Source organism: Protopterus annectens, chromosome 1.part1, assembly GCF_019279795.1.
Source record: "Protopterus annectens isolate FY-2018-M chromosome 1.part1, PAN1.0, whole genome shotgun sequence".
NCBI classification, from domain to species: domain Eukaryota; kingdom Metazoa; phylum Chordata; order Ceratodontiformes; family Protopteridae; genus Protopterus; species Protopterus annectens.
Genome location: NC_056726.1, coordinates 338,560,157 through 338,577,673, shown reverse-complemented (window position 1 = coordinate 338,577,673; position 17,517 = coordinate 338,560,157). Strand labels below are relative to the sequence as shown.

The 17,517-nt window shown below is 39.4% G+C and overlaps 1 protein-coding gene across 3 annotated transcripts in view; it reads left to right on the top strand.

The window, feature by feature from the left end:
- Positions 1 to 17,517, top strand: part of RAB27B (RAB27B, member RAS oncogene family) — a 2,233,495-nt gene that overhangs the window by 2,052,611 nt on the left and 163,367 nt on the right. For all 3 annotated transcript variants that reach the window (XM_044075084.1, XM_044075069.1, XM_044075078.1), the window contains one exon: positions 15,911 to 15,996. In XM_044075084.1, coding sequence (XP_043931019.1) covers positions 15,911 to 15,996 — 86 coding nt within the window. The remainder of the gene's footprint in view (positions 1 to 15,910; positions 15,997 to 17,517) is intronic.

Below are 17,517 nucleotides of genomic sequence, written 5' to 3'. Positions count from 1 at the left end.
CCAGGTTGAGGTCAAGTGTGCGGGTTACTCGAGTGGAGCTTGGCTTGCAGATATGCAGCAATCCCAGAAGGGCGGGGTCTGAGATTGCTTTGTATGCCAGACAGAGGTCACCTCTGAGGAGTCTGTAGGAGACTGAGTAGAGGGACAGGGCTTTTAGCCTATCTGTGTAGATAGATGTTTGAGGCCCTGGATTCTCTGGGTGAGGAAGCTCTGTGGTCTCTCCAGTTGCTGCATGTGCTTTGTGAGGTACATGCTGAAAAGGGGCATATACTCAATAATGAGTCTTATAAGGAAAGAATACAGGGATCTTATGACATGACCACCTTGTCCTGGATGTGATACCCTGACTAATGAGGTGGAGCATGTAGAAAGCTTTCAGTACAATGGAGGCAATATGGTGGTCAAAAGTCAGTTTGCTATCAACCTGGCTGCCCAAGTCCCTCACGACTGATTGCATGCTTAGAACCTTGTTATCAGTGTGATAATTTATGGGGACTTCATTCTCCCCAAAAGGGAAGATGATGCATTTTTTGGCATTCAGTTTGAGGCCATGTTTCTGGCACTAGTCATTTGTTTGGGTAAGACCCTCTTGGAGGATGTCCACATCACTAGGTGAATTGATGACAGCACCCAGCTTGCAGTTATCTGCAAACTTGGTCAGCCATAGCCTACTAGATTTGGCCTGCACCTCCAAGAAGTGTATTCCAAACAGCAGAGGCCCCAACACTGTTCCCTGGGGTACACCACTTGTTACGGGTCTACTACTTGAGTTGACTTCCCCTATTTTGACTAGGTGGGTTCTATCAATGAGCCAGTTTGCTACCCATCTGGTAACATATGGATTGATGCCTAGTTGAGAGAGTTTATCTATTATACTTGAGTGGGGAATAGTATCGAAGGCTTTGGCCAGGTCAAGGTAGGCGATATGCACCATCTTCCCCTCATCTATGGCCTTGGTGACTGTCTCAAAGAAGTCAACCAAATTTAACAGGCATGACCTCCCCTTGACAAAACCAAACTGTGTGGGATCAAGTGTCTGGAGGTTGCCAATGTCCTTGTTAATGAAGTCCTTGATAATCTGCTCCGTGGTGTGGCAGATCAGTTCTATGGCCTTGCAGATCAGGCTAGTTAGGCTGATGGGTCTATAATTTCCTGGATCGGTGGACCCTCCACTTGTGTGCAAAGTGGTGACAGTAGCTGTCCTCCACTCAGCTGGGATGAAGCCAGTACTCAAGCTTTGGTTGACTAGGGTGCTTAATGGTGCTGCAAGTTCCTGCCTGAGTTCATGTAGGATGCAGCCTGGGATGTTATCAGGTCCCATGGAGGCTTTATTTTTTACCTTTGAGAGGGCAGTGATGACTTGCTCCCTAGAGGTAAGGGGAGGGGAGCAGGTACTGGGGATGTTGTGTTTTACTGATGTGGGTGACAGAGGAGAGAAGTTTTCACTGAACCTGTCTGCCAGCAGGTTGGATATATCTACAGCATTTGTGTATGTGGTGGCCTTGACCACCAGTTCTGAGCAGATCTGAGTGCTTCCTTTGAGATTACAGACATATGTGAAGAAGGCCTTATGTTTGTCTTTAATAGATGTGGCCAGTTTGGAATTTGCTTTGGAGGATTTCACTATTTCTCTTATTTGCTTCTTCAGACTAAGTGCAGATTACGTCCCATTAGGCACGTGCTCCTTCTTGGTCCTGGACAGCAATTTTTTCCTTTTATTATAGAGTTTATTTATTGTAGATGTCCACCAGACAGGTTTACTCTTCCTTGAGGAGGATTATTTCATCCTGTCTGGTATTCCTGATTCCATGCAGACAGATAAATGCTCATATAGTACTTTGGTGTAAGTTTGGACATATGTGCCTGTTCCTATGGAGGGGGAGGAAACTGTGAAGCTGTTTATACCTTCCCTTAGGAGGTTGTAATCAGCTTTGGGGAAGTTTTATTGTTTGACCCTAGCTAGGGGGGGTTGGAAGAGATGGTGACTTTGAAAGTGACTGCTTTATGGTCGGATCTTACCAGGGATGACGACACTGTAGGGATGCTTCAGTGGTTACTCATGTTGGTTAATACCAAGTCCAAGATATTTTCACCTCTTGTGGGGGTATCAACCAGCTGGGCCAAGGCATTTGCATTGATGAAATCAAGTAATCTCTGGGCATTTATGTTTTGGCATGAGTATTTCTTCCAGTCTATGGTTGGATAGTTAAAGTTGCCCAAGATCAGGGTAAAGGGTTGAATCTTGATAGATTCTAAGAGGTTCAGATAGGTGGAGTGGGTATCTCGAGTCAGAGTTGGAGGCCTATCGCTAGCTATGATTTGAATAGGGGCTTTGTCAGTTGTAAATGTTTCCTGTGCATCATACTGTTTGACCAGCCTAGAGATGTTTATGTCTTTTATATATATATTGCAGCTCCACCTCCATTTGTTTTGCTGCCGATGGCTTGGGGTCTGAATGACTGATAGGATTAGTAACCTGGTAGGGCTGGGGTGCTCTCTCCAGCTTTGAACCAGGTTTCTGTGACTGCACAAATGTCAACTTCTTCCAGGGTTAAGAATGCTTGCAATGAGTGCAGTTTCATGTTTAGACTCCTAGCGTTTAGCAGCATGACCTTTAATTTACATTTTGATGAAATTTTTATGTTGGTAGTTTTGATCTCATGGCATTGCCTAAAACAGCACTATGGGGGAGGCAAGAACCTTTGCCAGGAGCCTGAAGTCCAAGGGAGACAGATGCAGGTCATGTCTTGCAAAACGTCGTGATTTGTCCATGATGTCATCCCAGGCTGTAAGGTACTGGATCCCCTTGGAGTGACACCAGAAACTAAGCCAATTGTTAAAGTCACTCATTTTCTGTTTGTATTGAGGCATCATTCTGGGTGACAGTAGAATGCTTCTTAAGGCTACGAACATAACTGCCTGGGATGCATACTTAGTGAGCTCGATCATGTCTCTCTTCATATAGTCAACGGAGGTACGTCGCAAGTCATTCACTCCAACATGGACTGTGAGAGAGTCATAACAGTACCTGTTGAGAGACCTGAGTGCATTGTTGTTGAGAGACCTGAGTGCATTGTTGATATGGCAGAGTCTTGCACCTGACAGTCAATTAATTGTGACTTTCTCCTTATCCAGCCTGGTGAGGGGCACATCTGTGTGTCTCACAATAAAGTCTCTTATGACTAATAATTTGGGTTTATGTTTAGGCCTTAGTGGCTATGAGACACAGGTGTGTGAACTATGTGTGGTGTGGTGGGCAGTGAAGTTCATGTGCATTTATGTCTCGGAGATCTCTTTTGCTTGGGTATGCTTTTGTTGAGGACCTCCGCATATGAGGGGGTGTGTTGTGTAGGTGTGGGTGGTGTTTGAGGTGTGGTGCTCGTGTTGCCAACCTTCTCATTGCCAGATATACTGGTTTGTGGGGGAGAGAGCAATGACACTAGATGCTTGATGTAATTGCATCTCTCACAAATTGTGTTTCTAGGTGGTAATAGTAGAGGGTTGTCCGTGTACATGAGGCAGTTGCTACATTGTCTCAGGATGCCCATATCAACCAGACTGGTAATAGAAAATGTAGGAAATTGTCCATCCATGTTTGTCAGAAAGTGAAAGAACTAAGAGGGTAATGGGAGGATTCTTTCCACTGCCATTTGCCTACTTAGTGGCTCCGATGAAGTTACTTGACCAGACAGAACTACTGAGTCACCCCTGAAAAGGGACACTTTAGTCTAATGAACTTAACTGGTTAACAAAAGTGTATGATAATCATAATAATAATAATAATAATAATAATAATAATAATAATAATAATAATAATCAAGAGATTCAGTAGGAAAAAGATTAAAGAAATGCTCCAGACCACATACTTCCTTCTGGTTTATAGTATATATGGCAACATACGTCAATCAGATCTGGAATAGCTCTGGAAACATTTCAGTTGAACATAGTGTAGTAGGTCCTATAAGGTCTAAGAGGCCAGAGCATGGTGCATAACAATTAAGGAAAAATGGGTATCTAAAAGAGAATGTCTGAAAGTAGTGTAGCAGACTGTTCCTTGTGCATTAGGTTTCTGATGAGGTAATTTTTTTGTTTATACATTTTAGTTAGAATAACTGTACCTAGCTTGTTTTTTTTAAAGTTACCAGCAGCAACTACATATATTGTGTTCATTTCAGGTAGAGGGAATGACATTATTTTCAAGTATATGAGTTTATTGAATGAAAAATAGACTTAACATCACAACTAAATGACAGATAAAAAAAGATTTACCTTTTTCTTTGGGACCTAAACGTTTTTAAATGTCCATGAATAATGTGTTATCATAATAAGAAGAGATTAATAAACATGACAGTACAGTGAAGTAAATAATGTGGCATCGCTTTGCAAATATATTAGACACTCTGTAAGGCCAGTCTGAATCATCAGAAAAGTATTCCAAAAGCATCCGTAGTATTTCCTGGATCTACACCAGGCCTAGTCCATTATTCATTCTTCAAAGAATAATTCTGCTGACGGTTATGAAACTGAATGTATTGCATTTGTATTACATTATGATCTAAACGTTTCAAAAACCTTGTCATAGCAAGTGTATTTAAATATCTAAATCTATCTACAGATCTAAATGTTTCTATAACTGGCCAAAGTCTGTTTGAGGTGATTACTCTGCTATCAGAATATTGACATCTTACAGATTAAAAAAAATTTTACTTTCAGCTAAGCATCCAGCATTTACTATGTTGCATATTAGACTGTAATGTCCAACATCTATAATATAGTATGTAAAAATGATGCCTATATAAGCACAAAACTATCAGGTTCACTTATATTAAAGGAATAGCTAAATATAGCTACCCATTAAACTGAATAAATGAGATAAAAGAGAAACACTCTTTTTTACTGATAGGGAAAAATAAAGTGATTAAAAATTTCCAAACGATAGGCTAATCAATTTTAGCAAGTTCAAGTAGTGTTTTAAAACCATTTACATGAATTAATGCAACATCACTTTATAGTACATACATTTTAAAAGGAGTTGCATTGCAAATCAGCTTAATCAGAAGATTTAACTTTCTGGTTGAACATTTCCAGTATGTTCATTGGTTCCTAGGTATATACTAGGTTAACAACCCTGAGGGTCTTTATTAGCCTAGCCATGCAACCCAAATGTGACCCACAAATTTGATTTGTATAGGAGGCGATGTACTGACTGCCTCTGTCCTTCAAAGACATAGGAGCCATACCAGAGTGAATTTCCAATTAAGCATCCGATGATTCAAGTTCACATGGATGGGGAGCCTGTTCCAGAGAATGGGAATTCTCTGAGAAACATATCTGCCTCTCCAAAGTGTCCTAATTATGTCATAAGCAAAATTTAGGTCTTTTAATCTAGTAGTTCTTATGCTGTTTGTTTTGCAGGGATGCCTTGTATGCCAGGCAAAGATCAGGTGTCAGAACGCTATATGATACTGAGTAAAGAGACAGGGCTTTGAGGCGACCAGTGCAGGACATTGTGTTAACTCCCTGTATTCTTTTTGTAATGAACATTTGTGTACATTCCAGTTGCATGTGTCTGGTCAGGTTACATAGCAAAGGGGAGGGGGTCTAATAAGGGATGAGTACAGTGGTATGATGAGCTCTCTGAACCTAGATGTGTCCATACATACAAGTTGAGCAACACAGAAGGATTTTCTTACTATCTTGGACACATGTTAGTTGAAGGCAAGGTTACTGTCTGTACACGAGTTCCCAGATCACTGACTAGTGAATCAGCTTTTAGGGGTGTTTTATTGATCTTTTAGTTACCCGGGGTAGCTGACTTCCCAAAAGGTACTAGAATGCATTTTTGGTGCTAAGTTTTAAGTCATGGCTTTGGCATCAAGTGCTTGTCTGTGTTAGACCTTCCTGAGGGGTAGTCTTATCTTCATGGGATTCAGTCCCTGCACCCAGTTTGCAATCATCTGCAAATCTGATTATCCAGAGGTCTTTGGCATTGGCTTTGTAATCCAAGAAGTAAATGCCAAAGTGGCGTGGGCCGAACACAAAGCCCTAGTAGACTCCACTGGTGACTGGCCACTTTGTGGAGGTGGCCTCACTGATTCTATCCTCCTGAGTCCTGTCAGTGAGCCAGCTAGCTGTCAAGCATGTTATAAAGGGGTTTATACCTAGTTCCATAAGTTTCTTGGCAATGCCTGTGTGGGGTATTATAACCAATGCTTTAGCCAGAACCAGGTATGCAGTATGCACCATTTTCTCCTCATCCTTTGCTTTAGTGACCTTTTCAAATAAGTCCACCAGATTCAGTAACCATAACCTTCCTTTTACAGAACCAACTGGGATGGATCAGAGTCTGGAGGTCTGCTATGTTCTTGTTGATAATTTCCAGATAATTCTTTTCATGGCTTGCAAATAATCAGACTAATAGATCTGTATTTCCAGGATCTGTTGAACGTCCTCCGTTATGAAGGGGGATAAAAGTCACAGTCCTCCATTATCTTGCTACAAAGCCTGTTTTAAGACTGTAGTTAAATAATGACTCCAGAGGTCCTGATAAGTCATATTTTAGACTATTGAGGAGGTATTCTGGGATGTTAATTGGGGTGATTGAGGCTGTATTCACAGCTTTAGCAAGCACAGCCAGTACAGGCTCCCTAGTTATAGTTGAAAGGGTTATGTTTGAAGGTATTTTTGGAGGGTTGTAAATTTGGAACTGAATTTGTCCACTTACAAGTTTGCAATTTCACCAGGCTCTGTGAATGGGGTTCCGTTAACCACCAGTTCAGTAAACTAATGTGTGCTGCCCCTGAAGTTTCTGACATAGCTGAAGATGGTCTTATGATTATTTTTCCCATGGGAGGCTATTTTAATATCAAAGTTGTCTTTGCTTGACCTAATTATCCCTCATAGTTGCCTGTTTAGTTTGATGAGAGAATTTTTATCTTTATGGGAATTAACCTTTCCTCATTTTTGCCATATTTTTTTCCTTTTGTTGTGTGCCCTATTTAATTTGGAATGCCACCAGGGTGGTTTATTTCTGGGGCTAGACATGGGCTTAATTCTGGGAGACACAGCAGCCTCTATGCAGCCACTGACTTTGCTGCACAGAGTTTCTGAGAGAAATTCAGCATAGGCTGATTTGTTCTTTGTTCTCAGTGTTGGGAGGGGCATTGAATTTTGACAAACTATCACTTAGGTAAATTTGCCTTGGAATAGTTCCTGCTACTGGTTGTGATGGGATTACAGAGTTGATTTTGATTTAAAGGGCACAACGTTATGTTTGGACCTTACCCTGGATGATGAGACATGGGGGGGGCAGTTTCTTCCCATATTTAAGAGCATGATATCCAGTTTTTTGGAACATCTAGTGGGCTTATTTACTTGTTTATATTTAAGATTCCCAGGAACCTCTGAGCCCATAGATTTGAAGTCTTGTATGATTTAAAGTCTGTAGAGGGGTAGTTAGTCTGTCATGAGTAGGTTGTTAGGTTGGATGTTAAGTGTATCCACTTGGTCCAGGTATGCATTATGAGCTTCTTGGGACATAGAGGGTTGGCTAGGATATGGTATGGGATTTTGTCTATGGTGATCTGCACGTGGAGGAGCTCCAGCATGTCATCCTGTTTGGCCACCCTAGAGGTATGCTTGTTAGTGATGTATATTAAGACACCTCCACCGGCGGCCCTTGTCTTTGCAACTTCTGGTCTAAAAGTGTGAAAGGCACTGAAACCTTGCACTGCCAGGGTACTCTGCTGCTTTAAACCACGTCTGTGTAACTGCACAGATGTCTATATTCTCAAGTGTCAGGAGGGCTTGGAGTAATGTAGTTTTTTTATTTAGGCTGCTGGCATTGAATAGCAATACCATGAAGTTTAGTTAAGTTGATTTTGATATGTCGGTAGGTTTTTCAGTTTGGCATTGGCTAAAAAAAAGGCACTATGGGGGTGGATAAGGTTTAGCTAGTAGTTGAAAGCCTAGAGGGGAATGGTGCAGACCATCCTTGGCAAAGCAAAGTGGTTTTCTGACTATGTCCTCCTAAGCTGACAAATATTGGATCCCCCTTAGAATGACACCAGAAAGACAGCCAAATGTTGAAATTAATAATTTTTTATTCATATTGTGGCATAATCCACAGTGATGGTAATATGCTGCTCAGTGCTAGGCGCACACCAGCCTGAGACACACAGTCTGAAAGCTTCATAATGTGTCTGTGTATATAGTACAGGGATGTCTGTCTCAGGTCATTTACACCTACAATGGACTATGACTGAGTCATACTAGTGCCTGTGATATAATGACTTGAGTGTGTTGGTGATTTGGGGGACCCCGGCTCCAGAGAAGCAGCTAACAGGTATTGTTTCCTTGTCCATCCCGGTTTGAGGGTGCATCAGTAAACCTTACAATGGAGTCCTCTATGGAAAGTGTCCTGGGAAGTGTATTTTGTTGCCTTAGGGGCTTGGTGTTTGGGGCTGCACTGAGAGTAACAGTATATGTGTTGTTTTCACTGAGTGTCTTTGGGCTGGCAGAAGCATAGCTTTGACAATCTGTGATCATTGTTATTTGGGAAAACTACTTTTAAGTGCCTCTGCATATGTTAGTCTATGTATGTCTTGTGTGCAAGGTTTTGACAACCTGATGGGCACTTGTATGGAAGAGTTTAGCATCCAGTGTCATTGTGTAAGTAGGGCTATTGCATACTGTGTCCCCTTCTTTAAGAATTAAGTGGTTGCCTGTAAACATGAGACAATTGATACATTGTCCCAGGATGCCCATGTCCACCAAAATGGCTACAGAGAAGTTAAGGAATTGGCTATCCATGTCAAGTCCTTTGATTGTTGAGCTGCAAGGGGGTGATGTAATGGGTTTAGAAGGCTATTAAGGGGTGCTTTGTTGGTGCAGACTGATAAAGGTCCTTTATTGGGGCAGATTATGTTAAACAATACTAAATTCTGCTAACTTTAATGTCTGTACAGTACTGAATTCTACAAAATCTGTAGATATTGACACTCAAAGCCCAGCTAGCTGTTCTAAGTGTATGAGATATTTGTTCTGTTTTACTGCTTTACAGAGTGAAGTTTTATGGACCATTCTACAAGGAATATTTGCTTTCTAGGTGTTTGCTACTGTGCAGGGTACTGCTAACCCATGCACACATGCACAATTTGGAGCAGTATAGAAAAAAAAGAGAAAACAAACTAATGAGTCCTCTGGCTAATAAAATGACTACAATATGAGTCCTTTTGTCTATACTCTACCTCAGATAGGCCAGGCAAACATTTCCTTCCATAAGATGAATGAACTCGGTCCTCCTAATTTAAAAACACAGTTGAAGAGATCCACACATGCAATGTTTCCATAAACCAGTTAAACAGCAAGCTGAAAATCTGTTGCTGAAGGCAATTTCAAGACAGTCTTACAGCAGTAACAGTGAGAGGGAGAGCATTATTCTGTAAAAAATGATGTGACACACACATAAAAGCAGGAACACTAATGATCACTCAAAATAACTTAAGCAAGTGTGATTTAGCAATCAAATGTACTTAACTTTGTCCGAGTGGCACTGGATATAATAAAACACTTCTGGAATGCAGGCTATGATGCCAAGCTTTGCTGAGCTCTAGCAAAATGAGCAGGAAATATGTAGTAAAGAAGGTCTAACTCAGGAGCAATACTGGTTTGCTGAGTGGGCACTCGGTGTCATGGGTTTTTGGAAAACAGTGGGTGGGTACAGTACATAAATAACTTATACAACAGGAAGTAGCAATGGACAAGGGGAGGGAGACACTTTGGAAATAAGATTACCATAAGGGGTGGAGGCCAGAGGCACAGCTTTATTTTCAAGGAATGTGCAGGCTAGCTAGTGAAGCATCCAATTGAATAAACCAGTACTGGAGTTCTTTCAGAAATTGTGCCTTAATGTCTTAGTGGAGGATGGGGCAGACAGAGAATGCAACTTTAAGCAAGTAAAAGATAATCAGAATATAAAAGCACTGAAGCACAGACTGGGGCATAGACACTCCTCTTACTATTGAACTTCTAAGGTTTAAGGCACCATACACTGCAGAAATTTACCAGTAACACCGTTTATGGAAAAAATGTAGTAATAAATGACTAAGGCTCAAATCTGGTAGTACTACACAGTCCTGCCACAACTGTGAATTAAACTACAAGACTACGGCCCAACAGCATTTAAAATGCAAGCAGATAACTTTTAAAAGTAATTCTACCTGTGGAAATAGACAATCTTCCCACAACTGCAAATTAAAATATAACACTAAGGTCCCAGAACAAACTAAAAATGCAAACAGATAACTTTTTTGGCTATAAGATGGAAAAAAGCAGAAAAGTACAAAGAAGTACAACCACACAGGTCACTATAAGTACAACTTAATATTGAAGCAGAATTGAAATAATTCTCTTTCCTTTTCTGAAATCTTGCAGTCAGATTGAACAAATTACATGGAATAGTTTATAATTTGTTAATTGGGGAGTACTAACATTGACTCTAAAAAAGAAAGAAAGGAGATTCAGAAGAAGAAGGAATAAGGCACGCTCCTGTGAAATAAACTTTATCTAGAAAGTTCCTCCCTGAAAAAATTAAAAGGAAGCGGTATTGGTAAGACATTAGAGAAACTGCAAGATAAGTTGGGGTTGAATACAGAAAAAAAGTAGAAATTGTATAAGTTTGTTTTTATCATATAACACGTCATTTATATGTTCACATTTGAACATGTATGCTACACTGAGAAATCATTAAAGAAGACTGCAGGTAATTAGATCTGCAACATAATAATATAAAGTTTCTGTCACCAATGAAAGTGATGCACAGGTAGTTATTTTGGAAACCTTTATGATTTGAATTCCAGTCATTTATATTAAGATTATCCAAAATAAAGCCACATATAACATCAAAAATAAAAATAATTTGTAATGTGTTTGGAGTTTGAACTAATAATACATAGAGCTTACGCATCTTTGGTTTCTGTACAATCTTCTATTTTATACATACTCAGATTATTCACTGCCTCATAAACACATATCATCTATGAGCAGTGTTGAGGCAAGTCATAATCACTGAAAAGAGAAACAAAATAGCAATGTACTCCACTGAGAAAAGTATTATATGGTAATTTTTCAAATAAATAAATATGTTAAATAACATAAACACTGTCATAGAATTATAGGTTCATAGATGGTTACTAGGCTAATAACCACAAGGGCCTTTTTAAGCCTAGACATGCATCCCAAATCTCTGACAAGTTCTGGTACCCTTGATAAATGTAAGCAGGGCCCTGAGAGATGACCTATTTACAAGTTGCTTGTGTCCATTAGAGGCATAGGTGCCACACCAGGGAAAAAATTTCCTGTTACTCATCCAATTGTCCAAGTTACGCTTGGATTCTCAAGAAATACTAAGCAACTTACCAAATTTGTTTCCATGTTTCTAGAAGGATACTAAATCAAAATAACAGGGAATAATATAGGAAAAAAGAGCTACAACAACAAACAGATTATCTAAGTACACTCCAAAGATACACTTAAACAGGAAAACATAAAACATTATGTTGTTGATAACAAGAAGTGTAGTCTGGTCACTGGTCACTAGTTTACTTAGAAAAAAGTATGAATTTAAAACTTGTTGCAGTAAGATATATTTTTTCATTTGAACAGACTTTTATTTAGTGACACAAAAAATGTAAATAACCAAGTAACCCTACCATACACCCAAATAACACACCCTCCTTTTATCTGTCACCTGTTCATACATCTAAAATTAAAAAAAACTCCTCCTTGGCCTGAAACCAACCACCACTGCAGCAAATGACATACCTGCAAACTTTCTGAAAATAGCAGCTGACTTCCTATCTTATCCAGTCTCAGTCCTAATAAACAGGTCTATTCAGGAAGCTTATGTACCACAGTTATGGAAAATATCTTACATTATACCTCTTTACAAAGGTGCAAAATCCTATGATTTTTCCAACTATCGGCCAATAGCCATACTTTCTCCCCTATCTAAGCTCCTAGAGAAATGTTTACACTCACAAGTCATGCAATTCTTGAGCTCACATAATCTTCTGTCCTCCACTCAACATGGTTTCCGCCCTCACCATAGCACAACTACTGCTCTTCTCTCTTTTACCAATCAGGTAAATCAGCACAGAAATAATAATAACTATGTATCTGCTATCTTTTTAGACCTCTCCAAAGCATTTGATATGGTCTCACACCCTAACTTCTAGATGCTCTTTACTCCCTATCCTTTGCTTCCCCTACTATTTCCTGGTTTAAAAGTTACTTATCTGATAGTTCATTTTGCCATTGAACAGCTTGTTGCCTATCTCCTCCTCTCCCCAACTCTATAAGGGGTACCACAAGGCTCAAAATTGGGCCCACTACTTTTTTCTATTTTCACAAACAATCTACACACCTGCTCCAAACAAGCCACACTAATTCAGTATGCAGATGATTCAACACTTTGCGCAGCCTCATCACTTACTACCCTACAAAAACTGGCCCAAGAATTATTCTCTGCTGTTGAAAGTTGGATCACTGATATCCAAATCATTCTCAACCCCAGTAAAACCATATTACTCTTGTCTACCCCCCAAAAAAAACAAAATCTACACCTTTTTTTTTTCTATCTCATCCAGAAATGGTACTATAATTTCTCCGTCAACCCATACAAAACTCCTAGGGGTAGAAATAGATAAAAAAACTATTTTTTGATATTCACATAGCGCAAACCATCCAGAAGGTTCCCAGAAATACGGTAACCCTCTATAGACACAAGCACTTTCTCAAAGATAAAGCAAGAATCACCCTAGCTCAAACTCACCTTGTATCAACACGTATGTATGCAGCTCAAATCCTAACCCATATTAGAAAAACAGATCTAATCAAGTTAGAATCATGTTATAACAAAATTGCCAAATTTGCCAACAACTCTCCCTTTAGAACCCATCACTGCCAGGTATTAAAAGAAATTCAGTGGCTTGAATTTCCTCACTTACTAAGCTACCATCAACTCACTTGTGCTTCAACATCATGAACTACCCAGAGTAAACTCCAGCACTAAAACACCTGCTGTCCCTTTACTCTACCAGTCGTCCTCTTCTCTTGTCTAATGAACCTCTCCACAGTATTACAACTGCCAACAATACTGCTGGCAAAGCCTTATACTCCCATACCATAGCCAAAAAATGGAATCACGTCCCCCTACTATAACCTCTACTGCAACAAACACACAATTCAAACAACTACTCAAGCCACATGTCAGTAAAACCTGGATCTGCCCATGTATGCATAACAATCTCTCTCTACTTTTCTTTTCCTTCCATATACAACTCTTAATTCCAAGTTTTACTATTGTCATAGACCTACATATTTGTGTCTCATAATATGGGCTGCACAGGTTATATTATTTGATTCACTGTCATTAATAGTAGCAAATGTAAAATGTTAAACTGTATGCAACTGCTATCTAATAATAGCATTTTCTGTTATGTCAGTTGTACTATACATGTAACTATTTAGCTAAAAATAGAAGATTTCTGCAATGTCAGAGAACTATAAATAACTAATTGTATATGTCTCCACCTGTAATTAATCAGTTGTTTTGCTGTAATATCTTTCTCTTAACTACTTACTGTATGTTAATTGTAGAGCTTTTCTACCCGGGCATCCACTGAAAATGGACCTGGTCCAGTTGAATTATTCCCGGTTAACAAATGTAAAATAAATAAATAAAATAAATAAATACTGATGAATGCAGAGAGAGGAACTCAGGAAGCCAACACAAACTTAGACTGGTTGGGCAAAATTGATAAGGGGTGTCACTGAGCGCTTCAATGAGAAGGACTTATATTCCCTAACTGACACATAATGAAGCTTTTCATTAAGTGAAAACTGTGGCTTTAGGTCTTTTGTTAAGATCCTGCAGTTCTCAGTTGCTCACCTGCTTAAATAATTTGAAGTTTTATCTTGCAGCTCTGAAGCATGGAAGGTTCTTCCATATGTAGTGTAGCACGACAAAACTAAGTCATTTCATATGTACATTTCTTCTAATGTCTTGCATCAGTGTTAAAATTAGCTTGATACTGCAACATTAAATTAGGCAGCCTGTTACTCCTCTTAGTTGACCTGTCCCTTTGTTCCAAATACAATTGGTTAGCGACTGATTCCATTAACAGGAGTTAAATGTGTCCTGGTTACTCATAATGGTTACAGTTCATGTCCCATTTGCAGTTTGTGCTCACACGCTGCAAATGTTGGGATTGTACTGGTGGAATATTGCTAGGAGAGTTGATGGGATTTTGCTGGTCAGTTGCTGGCAGGAGATTTACAGTGGAACTTCTCTCTGCAGGGTTGTAGATTCCTCTATTTAAGCCTCAGTGTGCGTAAGATGCAGATGGTTGAACTGTGTACCTGAGTAGTATTTTTTTTTTACAGTTAATCCTCATTGAACTACTTGCCTATTCATGAGAAATTATTTTTTTTTACTTTTTCATGCACACCCCACCCCACGCTTAATTAAATGCTGATTTACTCAGCCATATTACCCCTGTCATCTCCATCTTGTCTATATTCATAGTCTGTTCACTCATACCACTATGTCTGTAACCTGTTCTGTTTAACTGTTTAGTGGCATCATTTTGGCATCTTCATCATTGCTCTGTTACTAGACAGTAATATATGTACCCACTAGGACTCGAGCTGCATTCTTTTTATGCAAACTGCCAAATGTACTCTGCCTGCTCATCCGCCATCACGTCGTTAGTAGCATGGTCTTCTGTTGAGAATCACTCTCGCTTTCTTTTCTGTACACACAGCATGGCATACTCACAACAGTTTCTACTTAATACTATTCTGACTAGTTGTTTGTATTATCCCATGCTCTCTACTATTAGTCTGTGCTAATTTTGGAATTAGATGTACCCTAGTCATTATGGTACTGCCTGTAGAATTGAAATTCTGCTACATCTCCCTTTTTAACTTTTTCTCTTATTATCTATCAGATTTGTATTGATTGTGCATTCACAGTACCAACATGTCTTCCCTCGCCTGAACAAGTGACTGACACTCTGCTCAGAATGTTGCTCCTGACTCAGAGTGCTGGCTCATTTATATCACTTATGTAAGCCTTAAGCTGTATAAATACAGTGCACTATTATTCATTCTTATAAAACATCTTCACAGAAATTCTTACAAATCTCTACTTTAGAATTCAAGTTTTCCAAGCAGGTGATGTCAAGCACCTGTGTCCGACCATCCATATTGTGTGTGCATCATATACACTGTTTGTGATCAGGGACTCCTCATCACGACATGGAGCTATGCAGTGTTGAAGGCATCATCCATGAAATATAATTAATCTGAAAACACCATATTATCATCACTTGAGTGTGTGTGTGTGTGTGTGTGTGTGTGTGTGTGTGTGTGTGTGTGTGTGTGTGTGTGTGTGTGTGCTTGTGCGCGTTTTGTATACCTGGGTTACAAGCAGCATACCCTGTGCATGAGTGCATAACAGTTGTTAATAACCACAGATCTGCTATAAACTTAGATGTGGTTGGAGTCTCCTGATCTGTTGGAAACAGAAAATTACATGTACTCATGGAATTAATGGTGGCTTTTTGGTTGAAATGACTTACTTATTTACCAGATGAAAACTGTAATGAGATGGTATGATGTACAGTAAGGACTTAATCAAGCTTTGCTGGAAAGCAAAGGGATGTGTGTAGGCTTGGGGCAGTTTGGACTGCCAAACTGTTATATAAATTAAAAATAAACCAGTGGAAATAGAATGAGAATATTACATTTCAGTATTAGAATGTTCTTTTTACCTGTGTTTCAGGTATCCCATTATAGTTAATGCCATTGTTACTTGCAGCTGATTCTTACATTGTGTTCTCTTTAGATGTATAATAATCCTGGACCCAATGGAACAACTGGAAAGGGATTCAGAGTACACCTTCAGTTGTGGGATACAGCTGGCCAAGAAAGGTAAGTACACCTCTGGTTAGTGGCTTGAAAGAACATCATCAAAGATAGTATGGTAGCATTACAGCATGTTAAGTATCAGAGGAGAAGCAGATAAGTAATGCATCTAAATATTGTGACCAGTGTGGAGTTTTGATAATAGAATTAAACGTTTTTGTAGTTTTCATATATTGGAATTTCTTTTGTGAACTTGGAAGGACTAATAAATAAGAAATAAAAAGCTCAGAAGGTGCTGACATGTATCCTGATAACACAGAATGGACAAAGATTTACTTCTGACAACTGAAATAAGATAGTCAAAACCAGAAAGCCAGCACCCTTCCCCCCAAAAATCGATCAAATGTTTCTCCACCTTTGGGGAACTGGTGGGAAATGTCTTTAGGCCTTTTTTGTCAGCCATTTTTAACTGATAGTGTATTTTCTACTGTTGCCCTAGATCCTCATATTCTACTCTCAGTTTCTAATGTCTTGCCTACAGCTTCCATTGTACAGTTACACTAAGCAGCAGGAGTGGAATTTCAGACCTCCTAACATACACGGATTTCCTGTCTAGACAGCTTTCACCTGTTTTTTTTCTGAAAATATAGTTGTACAGCATGCCTTTAAACTGTAATAGTTACAGAGAAACAGTAAACGGCGAACTTAAATTTTGAGCTGATATGCTAATGCTTGATACTGGAATTACCATTGTTGTATATTGAGCAGTAAAATCAAAATAGTAAAATCACAATAAATAAATAACTGTGTTACTGATATTAAATAGCAGTTAATCTATGTGACCATAACAGTTAGTGTTATTATCTGCAGTCTGGTCTATATAGTTATGCCATACCTGATTTGAAGGGGCATTTTAGAACAACACAGTTAAGGCTGCTATACATAGCACAAGCAGAAACCTATAATTCAAAGTGGAAATTGATGATGACGAAATGAGGGAAGCTCAAGAAACAAGGAGAGACTGGGATTTTGGATGCAGATAGTTAAGGAGATTAACAATACCCATACAGACTATTATATTTATAAAGTATCAGAAAATATTTTAAGAACTAAACCAACACAGGAATGGAGAAAAGAGATTCTGCCAATAGGGATGACTGCAATTAGGGATACAGACAATAGGTAAGAGGGGTCTGGAATTTACTGGAGAAAATTGGAAAAGGAACCAAGATATTGGGAGCAAATAACTAGAGAGAGAAAGGTAACAAAATGGAAAGAGGCCAAGTAATTATTTGCCCTGCAGGCTAGAGATTTATTTATTTTTTATTTATTTAACATTTGTTAACCGGGAAAGTCCGACTTGGAACAAAGCCAATTTTCAGCAGAGGCCCGGGGAGAAACACTCCAAATGTATGTCTTTGTAACGTGGGAGGAAACCGGGGCACCCAGAGGAAACCCACACAAATGCAGGGAAGACATGCAGACTCCGCACAGAAGGCACGCCAGCCGAGAATCGAATCGGAGAACCTCTTGCTGTGAGGTGACAGTGCTACTGCTGCACAACTGCGCCATCTAGATTGCCTTCCC